The sequence below is a fragment of the Hippopotamus amphibius genome, chromosome 15, assembly GCF_030028045.1.
Source record: "Hippopotamus amphibius kiboko isolate mHipAmp2 chromosome 15, mHipAmp2.hap2, whole genome shotgun sequence".
NCBI classification, from domain to species: domain Eukaryota; kingdom Metazoa; phylum Chordata; class Mammalia; order Artiodactyla; family Hippopotamidae; genus Hippopotamus; species Hippopotamus amphibius.
In genome coordinates, this window is record NC_080200.1 from 19,949,992 (window position 1) to 19,961,148 (window position 11,157).

General features: G+C 37.6%; 1 protein-coding gene across 1 annotated transcript; it reads left to right on the plus strand.

Annotated features, from left to right (window-relative positions):
* Positions 1 to 3,288: 3,288 nt before the first annotated feature.
* LOC130836322 (olfactory receptor 7A10-like) lies at positions 3,289 to 10,485 on the plus strand. Its single transcript, XM_057708376.1, has 2 exons — positions 3,289 to 4,195; positions 10,445 to 10,485. The coding sequence occupies exons 1-2, from the start codon at positions 3,289 to 3,291 to the stop codon at positions 10,483 to 10,485; spliced, it is 948 nt and encodes a 315-aa protein (XP_057564359.1).
* Positions 10,486 to 11,157: the final 672 nt, after the last annotated feature.

Genomic DNA, 11,157 nt, shown 5'->3' on the forward strand with positions numbered 1-11,157 from the left:
TCCCAAGGAACACTGAACAATACTTGTAGAAATATCTGTCTGTTACACTAGGATGGGTGGGTGGAAGCCAGGGATACTCTAGACATCTTGCAAGGCACAGGGCAGGCCCCACCACAAAGATCAATCTTCCCTAGAATGTCAATAGTGCTGAGGCTGAGAAACATTGAGTTAAGGGATATCTGTACTTTTAATATCTATGCCATTCTTCAGATTGTTTTCTCAACAATGTATCACTTTATATTTCTGTCTACAAATATAGATAGTACCCCATTGCTACCTGTTTAAAAGAACCAACTGTAAACTGTGTGGCAGCTCTTTAAGTGCTTTCCCAGACTGATGGTTGTGAAAAAAAGTGTTCTTTTCTTAACTGTTATTGAGCTTGATCAAAAGTTAATACATTGGATTGCCATTTTGATTTGGTATTATTATTATTCTATGCCCACATAATATATGCCTCTTATTTTACCACTATCAGCCTTTGGAATGATTTTTAAGAATTACTGTTTTTCAGTTGAACTTTGGGGAGTGTTTTGCCATAAAATATTTTGAATTTTATTTAATTAAATGTGTCTCTCTTTTTCTGAGTTTTTTGCCTTGAGATGGTTTGGCACACTTCGAGATTTTAGTATGGAGTTTTCTAGGTGTTCAATAAAAAGGATTGGTTACTCTCATAATGAATAGATAATCCCTCTGATTTATTCAATAATCTAATCTTCCCAAGTAAATTTGAGTAAAACCTTAACAAATATTTAATGTGCATCTATGCTGAGACATAATTCCTGATTCATTCAATATATAACTGAGAATCTACCTGTGTCATAATTTCTAGGAACACTATACATCATATTATTTCATGTTTAGACATTTTCCAATTTAATTACTAATCCATGCAATGCTATTAAATTATTACTATTTTAATATTATGTCAGTTAGTTTTTATGCTCCATTCAATTTTTTAAAACACAATTGCTTTGAAACTACTGTATTTAACTTGCTTTCATTTTCTCTGCTATTCTTTTGATTTCATAACTTCACATATGCTTCAATATGTTCCTATATAAATGCCCATATATTCACATGCCTTTCTTAAAATACGATAGTGAACAAAGCAGGTGAATCTCTGATGATTAGGATTTTGCATTATAATGGTGAAGTCACAGTTCGATAAAATAACTGTGTGTGTAACATAATGCCCTCCGGCTTAAATCATATGAAGACACTTACTGAGGGCAAAGGAATGAATTGTCATGGTATCTGTAGAATTTATATAGTATGGTTTGGAAATCCCTTTGCATGTTGGACAAAGACCAGAATCAGGATTGGGATATGCCCATCAGATTTATTTTAAGAAGAAGAGTAATCATAAACTCCAGGAATAACAAACACAAGATGCCCAATAAGAAAGCTGGGAAAGGGCTTGCCTCATTCCCTGAAGGACCTTAACAAAAAATAATACATAGAAACAAATAGAAAAGGCTGAGGAAAAACAAGTCTTCTATTGCTTTAAAGAAAACATACTCAACTGTTGTTGCTGTAGCTTGTACATTCTTTTTCTTTTTAATTTTTTAAAAATTTTTGGGGGTACACCAAGTTCAATCATCTGTTTTTATGCACATATTCCGGTATTCCCTCCCTCCTTCGACTCCCCCCCCCACCCTCCCTCCCTCGAGTCCCCCCCACCCTCCCCGCCCCTGTCCTCTAAGGTACCTTCCATCCTCGAGTTGGGCTCCCTTTGTTATACAACAACTTCCCACTGACTATTTTACAGTTGGTAGTATATATATGTCTGTGCTACTCTCATTTTTGTTTGTTTATTCACTTTGCTTATTTTTCTTTTGGGGTGTTCAAATCTTTCAGGTGTCTTACATCTTAAAGTCATGACTATCTCTGTCAAGTAATAAAAGTATCTTTTTATTGTCTTTTTCTGTGTCTCAAGGCAAGTTAACTGGAGTTGGAATGTTGCTAAACCAAGGAATCTTTAATTCCTCACCTAGTCTCAGGGACAATTACAGTTTATTAAATATTTACCCTCTAATGTCTATTTTTTTTCTTTCTCTCTCTCTCTCTCTGTCTCTCTCTCTGTCTCTCTGTCTCTCTCTCTCTCACACACACACAAACACTTTTTATATTTCTTTAAATACAGAGCTGAAAGTGACCATGAAAAGAACCCCAAGTTTATTGGTCCACACACACGTTTCTGAACTGGAATTTCTGGGTACCATGTATACATTCTTTAGGAGAAAGGTAATCTGATCTGATTAGCTTCAGTTATAATGATACATGGTGTAAGAAGGAAGGCTCTGGGTGAGAAGTGCATGGTAGGAACACAGCCCAGGAGGCCGTGGTGTGTGTGCCTGTGCCTTGTGGAATGAGAGCCTTTCTTAAAACAGAGTCAACAAGACTCATATATTAAGATACCTTATTATTCAGAGGCCAAAACTCAATCAACAAGTGATGCTAAAAGCGGGATTTGCTTTAATTCACAGGATGCTTTTTCTACAAAATTAATAAAGTGCAAGGAACAAGATGTGAAAGAGGGAGTCTCTGTGTCCTGAAGTTATAGTTGTAGCAGTGAGGCCAACTTGTTACTCAACATCTTCTGACATCATCTCTAATCATTCACCCTCTTGCTTATTCCTTTTCCCCACTTGCTTACATGTTGGGATTTGAACACATGGAACCAGCATCTTCCGCAAGTCCTTTGCAGTGGCCATTCCCTCTGCCAGGCACACGATTCTTCTGATATCATACTAGCTCCTTCTCTCTCTTTCTTGAGGTATCTGTTCAATTTTCACCTTGTTTGCTGGCCTTTCCTGAAAACTCAGTACACAACAACACCACCTACTATGGTCTCCTATATACTGAGTTTTGTTTTCTTCATGACATCTGTCACCACCTGACATATTATATAATATTTTATTTGCATATCATCTTTTACCATCATTGGATAGTGGAAACTTTTGTTTTTCAGCACCATATGCTTGTTACCTATATGTGTTTGGAACATGTTTGGCACTCAATATATAATCTTCAAATGCATGAAAATATTTCTCATTAAATCTGTAGAATGCATGATTTCTTTGTGACTATGCTGAGAATGGGGCAAATATGCCTACACAGACACAAAGCAGGGTATCTCCTCAAAGAGAACTTTTCTAAACACCAAATATTAAAATTAATTTATTGACTGCAAAATAGAAAGTATGCTATTTCATCTACATGAGTTATGCCAATTTGTGTGAAAATTAGTCATATAACTTTTGTTTTTCCTTGTAGTAACCTCACCACATGGAATCAGGTAACAATACACAAATTTCCAAATTTCTTCTTCTGGGATTCTCAGAGGAACCAGGACTGCAGCCCCTCATATTTGGACTTTTCCTCTCCATGTATCTGATCACTGTGTTTGGAAACCTGCTCATCATCTTGGCCACCATCTATGACTCCCATCTCCATACCCCCATGTACTTCTTCCTCTCCAACCTCGCCTTCGTAGACATCTGTTTCACCTCCACGACCATCCCAAAGATGCTACAGAACATTCAGACTGGGAGCAAAGTCATAACCTATGAAGGGTGCATCATCCAGGTGTATTTTTACATATTGTTTGTAGTATTAGATGACTTCCTCCTGACGGTGATGGCCTATGACCGGTTTGTGGCCATCTGCCACCCCCTGCACTACACGGTCATCATGAACCCACAGCTCTGTGGACTGCTGGTTCTGGTATGCTGGATGTTGAGTGCTATGTATTCCTTGTTACAAAGTTTAATGGCTTTGCAATTGACCTTCTGTACAGAAGTGGAAATCCCCCACTTTTTCTGTGAACTCAATCAGATGCTCCAACTTGCCTGTTCTGATACCTTTATTAATGATATTTTGTTGTGTTTGTCATCAGTGCTGCTAGCTGGTGGACCCTTTGCTGGTATCCTTTACTCTTACTCTAAAATAGTTTCCACCATACGAAGAATCTCATCAGCTCAGGGGAAGTATAAAGCATTTTCCACCTGTGTGTCTCACATCTCAGTTGTCTTATTATTTTATTGTACAATCCTAGGAGTTTACCTTAGCTCTGCAGCTAGCCACAGCTCATACACAAGTGCAGCCGCCTCAGTGATGTACACTGTGGTCACACCCATGCTGAACCCCTTCATCTACAGCCTCAGGAATAAAGACATAAAGGGGGCTCTGAAGAGATTATATGGAATGGTACATATCAAAAGCCCAATTGTCCTGGGGGTGATGAAGCACCCTTGGTTGCATGGCTCAAAGCCTGACAAGCAGTAATTGTCACACTTTCCTCACTGTGGAATAAAACTTGCTCCTTCTATTTATTTTCTGGAATTTCCATTTTTTAAAATTCAACTCCTTTATACAATTTCAGTAACTCACTTTATTAAGCTTTCTTCTCAGTCTGATGTATAGGCAGTGTTTTTAATTTGTACTTCTTCGTACTACAAAAATGTCTAAAGTTTAGATCAGAAATAGTTGAAAATTCCAATTTCTTTAGTGAAACAACATGGATTTTTAAAGATAATTTTTTCCTCAATTGACATATATCATCCCAAGTACTTTTTTTCTAGCTTTTGTAAAAGAATAGCCATGAGTTGCATTACATAAAAAAGTACAATGATGACCAAGGCAATCTATATAATTTTATAACAGGCTTGGTTGAATCCATGGGTGTGGAAATGTGGATGAAGAGGGATGACTCTAAGTTCTATGGAGATTTTCTATTTCACAGAGGGTCATTGTCCCAACCCTTGAATTGTCAAAGAGTCAAGTTTGTGTGTGTGTATATATATATATATATATATGTGTATATATATGTATATATATATATATATATATCCCCCTTCTTTTTCTCTGTGGGGTTACCTCCCTCAAGAGGAACCTTTACCCTTGTTTTTCATTTTTTAATTAAATTATAATATACACGCAATGTTATATTCATTTCAAGTGTCCAACATAATGATTTGATACTTTTATACATTACAAAATGTTCACACTGACCAATTTAGGTATCACTTGTCACCACGCAGAGTTACTATTATATTATTGACCAATATTCCCTATGCCGTACATTACATCTCCATGACATTTATTTTATTGCTGGATGTTTGTACCAAATATACATTCCATTGCATAAATATATTTTTATTCATTTATTTATTGATGGACACTTAGGTTGCTTCCCTATCTTGTCTGTTCTAAATAGTGCCGCATGTTTACAATAGCCAGGATACAGAGTGGAGGTAGTCATAAAGAGAAAAACAAATACCATATGCTAACACATATATAAGGAATCTAAAAAAACGCTATTGATGAACCTAGTGGCAGGTCAAAAATAAAGATGCAGACACAGAGAACAGACTTAAGGACACAGGATGAGAAGTGGAAACTGGGAGCAAGTGAGAGAGTTCCATTGACATATACACACTAATAAATGTAAAATGGATGGCTAGTGGGAAGCTGCTGCATAGCATACGGGATCAACTTGATGCTTGGTGATGACTTAGAGGGGTGGGATGGGGGGGGAGAGAGGCTCAAGAGGGAGGTGCTATGAGATATATGTATAAGTACAGCTGATTCAGTTTGTTTTACAGCAGAAATTAACACAACATTGTAAAGCAATTATACTCTGATAAAGATCGGGAAAAAATCATGAATGAATGAATGAATATAGCAGTGCATATATCTTTTTAAATTAGTGGTTTCATATTTTTTGATAAATCCCCAAAAGTGGGATTGCTTGGCCATATGGTAATTCTGATTTTATTTTTTGAAGAACATTCATACTTTTTTCCAGAGCATCTGCATCAATTTACATTCCCACCATCATTGCACAAGGATTCCTTGCCAACATGTTTCTTGTCTCATTGATAACAGCCATTCTGACAGGTGTGAAGTGGTACCTCAATGTGATTTTGACTTGTTTTTTCCTAATGATTAGTTATGTTGAGCATCTTTTCATGTTCCTGTTGGCCAACTGTTTGTCTTGTTTGAAAAAATATCTTCCGCTCAATTTTTTTATTTTAGCTCTTTATTGGAGTATAATTGCTTTACACTGTTGTGCCAGGTTTTGCTGTACAACAAAGTGAATCAGCTGTATTTATACACATATCCCCATAACCCCTCCCTTCTGCAACTCCCTCCCATCCTCCCTATCCCAGCCCTCTAAGTTACCACCAATCATTGAGTTGATCACCCTGTGTTATGCAGTAGCTTCTCACTAGCCATCTATTTTACATTTGGTAGTGTGTATATGTCAATGCTACTCTGTCACTTCATCCCAGCTTCCCATTCGCCCCCACCCCCTCAATCAGTTTGTTCATTTTTCTTTCTTTGTTTTTGTTTTTATATTGAGTTGCATAAGTTCTTCCCTTTTGGAGCCAAGCTCCTGAGTGAAAGATGTTGTGATAAAGGTAAAATGCTTTTTATGCTTTCTCATGTAGCCCTTCACTTTTTTTTTTTTTTTAACTCCACAGGGATTCTTCTTCCTCTTTGGTTGTAGTCTGAGTTTTTCCAGAGCAATTGTTGCCAGTTTCTTGTTGCTTATTGACTGTTTGTTTTGTTTTCTGGAAGAAAGGAGCAATGGGATCTCCTATCTCTCCACCTTGCTGACATTAACTTTTTGTTATCTTTCCTTTCTGTAGAACCAAAGTCCAGGCATGACATGACTGAGTTCACTTCTCAGGGTCTCACAAATCTGAAATCAAGATGTTGGCCAGTGTCCACTCTAATACAGACCTCAGGACTCTCTTCATTCAGACAACATTTGCTTCCTTATATTTGTGAAACGTAAGGCCCATTATCTTGCTGGCTGTTGGACTAGGCTCACTCTTAGATCATACAGGTTTTTGTTATGCACTACCGCCTGAATGTTTGTGTCCCCCCCACCCCAAATTCATATGTTGAAATCTAATCCCCAATGTGAAGGTATTTAAAGGTTGGGCCTTTGAGAGGTGATTAGATCGTGAAGGTGGGACACTTAACAATGGGATTAGGGCCCTTTTAAGAAAGACCAGAGAACAGCTTGATCCTTTCCCACCATTTGAAGATATAGAAGTGGGCCTCCTGAAACCCAGAAGAGAGCCCTCTCCAGATCATGACCATACCATCACCTTGATCTCAGACTTTCAGCCTCCAGAGCTGTGAGACATACGTGTCTTTTCTTTGTAAGCCATCAGTTCACAGCATTTTGCTACAGAATCCTGTGCTGATAAGGACATATGGCCTTTATCAACATGACAGCTTAATTCTTAAATGTTAGCAGCAGAATTATTTCACATTTTGAATCTCTTCCTTCCAGAAGGGCCCAGTCTCTATTAAGGCCTCACCTGATTAGGTCAAGGCAGGATAAACTCCCTTTTGATTAAGGCAAAGGGAACTGAATTGAGAGCTCAATCACAGCTGCAAAATTACCTCTTTTTCATAAAATGTATCCTAATCATGAGCAATAAATCCATCAATTCAAACCCAAGGGGAGATTTCCCAGGCTGCATATATCAGGAACAGAAATCCTGGAGCTATCTCAGAATTATGTCTATCATGCCACTTTAATGAATTAGAAGATTCAGTGCTGTGAAGATGTCAGATCTCCCTAAAGTGATCTATAGATGCAGTGAAGTCCAAATAAATATTCCTGCAATCTTTTTTTGTAGAAACTGACAACCATTTGTAAGATTTATATAGAAAAGCAATGAACCTACACTAGCCAAAAAAAGTTTGAAGATAACAAATTCAGTTTTCTTGATTTCAAGACATTTTTTAACAGTTGCAAACTATTATATGTAGAATCAATAAAAAACAAGGTTTTACTGAATAGCAGAGGGAACTATATTCAATATCCAGTTATAAAACAATGGAAAAGAATATGAAAAAATATACTCATGTATAAATGAGTCACTTTGCTGTATAGCAGAAATTGACACAACATTGTAAATCAACTATACGTCAATAAAATTTTAAAAAAAGGACATTGTGATTTTAATGTAATAGTAAACATTCAAAACAATGAATCAGAGCAGATGGTTAATAGTTTGTTGTTGTTTTTTTAATATTTATATATTTATTTGGCTGTGCTGGGTTTTAGTTTCAGCATGCGGGATCTTTGTTGCCATGTGTGGGATCTTTGTTGTGACATGTGGGCTCCTTAGTTGCAACATGTGGGATCTTTAGTTGAGGAATGTGGACTCTTCATTGCAGCATGTGCGACCTAGTTCCCCAACCAGGAATCGACCTGTGCCCCCTGCATTTGGAGTGTGGAGTCTTAACAACTGGACTACTGGGGAAGTCTCAGTTAATAGGTTCCTTTTTTTTTTTTTAAAGAAAGAGTTATTTTTTTACTTATTCATTTAATTTTGGCTGCATTGGGCCTTCATTGCTGCACGTGGGCTTTCTCTAGTTGTGGTGAGCGTGGGCTATTCTTCATTGTGGTGCATGGCTTCTCTTGTTGTGGAGCACGGGCTCTAAGTGTGCTGGCTTCAGTAGTTGCAGCACATGAGATCACTAGTTGTGGCACATGGACTTAGTTGATCTGAAGCATGTAGGATCTTCCTGGACCAGGAATAGATCCCGTGTCACCTGCATTGGCAGGTGGATTTTTAACCACTGTGTCACCAGTGAAGTCCAATTAATAGGTTTCTGACAAAGACACTAAGTCAATTCAAAGAGCAAAGAAGTTTTTTGAAGAAATGGTGCAAAAATTAGATATCTGTAAGGAAATATATGTATATATATATATATATTTTTACCCATACATCACACAAGAAACAAAAATTAATTTCAACTGAATCTAGATAATAACAAAAGTGTGGCATTTTTTCAATTTAAATACTTAAAATGTTTTCTTCATCATGTATAATGAACAGAAAGTCTGTGCACTAATTCACTCTAATGGGAACTTTTTTGACACCTCATCATATTTAATTGTTTACCTAATTGTACCCAAAGTTAACAGACTTCTGATATTCTTCAAATTAGCTATTTTGTAATAATCCTACCCAATATGATCATATCACCCCAGAGTGTTCATCTCACATCAATAAATTCAAGAATGGTAGATTTTCAATAAAGCCCCAGGGGGTGAACTACACTATCTATATCTATATTAGTTACTGGTTGTGTCTCATACACATCACCTTGATTCTTTTCATTTGTGAGCTTTCTCAGCCCAATTACCAACTGCCAGCTCCAGGAGTTCTTTGCCCAAGAGTTTTATCTGACAAACAGCTTTGTCTGGTCAACCTCTGCCAACTTGCTTGGCTATTTAATACTTGCAGTGAAATAATAGCTCCTGCAATACACTTCTTCTCATAAGGAAAGTCCACATTTGACCTCTAGAAATTCATTAAGATTTTACCCCAAATATTGTCTGCTGGTATGGTTGTCTCTTCCAGTAAGCTGAGCCTCACACCCATGTCTCTCATTGGAGGCACCTGGCTTTCCGTAGGTTTCAGGCTAGGTGGTTGCTCTGATGTCCTGCCTCTCCTGAGGTGGAACAGCTCAGTGCCAAGAGAGACTTTAGGTCTGTGGTTTCTCCCACAAGGGAAAGTGAGAGCATATGAATGAGTGTCCAGCTTCCCCAGCTGTGCAAACACTGCCAGAGACCTAATTCTTTCATGCTCATCCAGGGGAGAGGAGAAATTGGAAGAACAGTGCCCAGGACTCTCTGAGAGCATCAAAGATAAGTAGATTCTAACAACAGCATCACAAACTCCATCAGGAAGCCTATCAATGAGCCCCTAGGGACCCTCACCTCTGGATCAGCCTAACTGGCCTACAGGCCTCATGGAGAGACAATTCACTTCATCTATATCCCCTCCTTACCATGGAGGACTCCCTGTGCATGCCCCTGGGGGCATGGAGAGAAAGTCTTTGCAGAAGGCTGGTGAGCACTTGCGAAAATCCTTGGAGAGTCTAATAGGATGGGAGAAAGCACACACATTTCAATGTATATCACCATCCTCAGGAAAGCACACAGGAGGCTGTTAACAGACTGCCTGGCTTTGCAGGACCAGAGAAAGTATACATTCATAAAGAAACCCTCCCACCCAAATAAGAGTGAAAAAAAAGTGTGGAGAAGGTATATACATAGAAAATTTCTGACACTGCATCAGAATCCCTAACAGGCTGAGGGAAGGTCTTTCTCTCCTGAGCAGTCAGCAAAGACTGGAGGAGGTCACTGCTTCTTCACACCTGAGCACAGCAATGCAAATCTTAAAGGATCATGTAAAATCAAGGATGTATGACCAGACAGTGAATAAAGCTTCCCAATAAAGTAAAGTCCAGGACCAGCAGCTTTCTCTGGTTTATTCTACCAAACATTTATAAAATTAATACCAAACTTTCTCAAACTTTTCCAAAAATTTCAAGTGAAGTGAACACTTTCTAATTCATTTTTGAGGCCAGCATTATTCAGATATTAAAACCAGATAAATACACTACAAAAAAAGGAAAATTGAGAAAGTCATTGTAGTTTAATTTGCATTTCCCTGATGATATCAAGGGAGGTTTCATATGCTTATTGGTCATTTGCATATCTTTTTTTGGAAACATCTTTTCCATAGCATTTGCCCATTTAAAAGATTACTGAGTTATAATTGACATAGAAAATTATATTAGTGAAAAAATAAATGTGATTATCTATACATGGAATATTATTTGGCCATAAAAAGGAATGAAGTGCTTACTGATACATGCTGCAACATGCATGGAACTTGAAAACATTATTCTGAGTGAAAGAAGACCATTTCAAAGACTATATAGTATATGATTCCATTTATTTGAAATATCCAGAATAAAGAAATCTGTAGACAAAGCCAGATTAGTAGCTGCTTTAGGGTCAGGGGAAAAGGGGAAGAGATAGACAAAAGATATGGGACTTACTTTTGAGGTGATGAAAATGTTTTCAATTTTGGTGGTTGCACATATCTTTAGATATACTAAAAACATTGAATTGTACATTTCAAATGGGTGAATTGTATGGCACATAAATTATATCTCAATACAGCTGTTTTCAAAAGTCTAACTATTTTTTAAAGAAGGAAAAAGAAATCTACAGGCCTGGGCTTCCTAGGTGGTGCAGTGGTTGAGAATCTGCTTGCTAATGCAGGGGACAGGGGTTCCATCCCTGCTCCAGGAAGATCCCACATG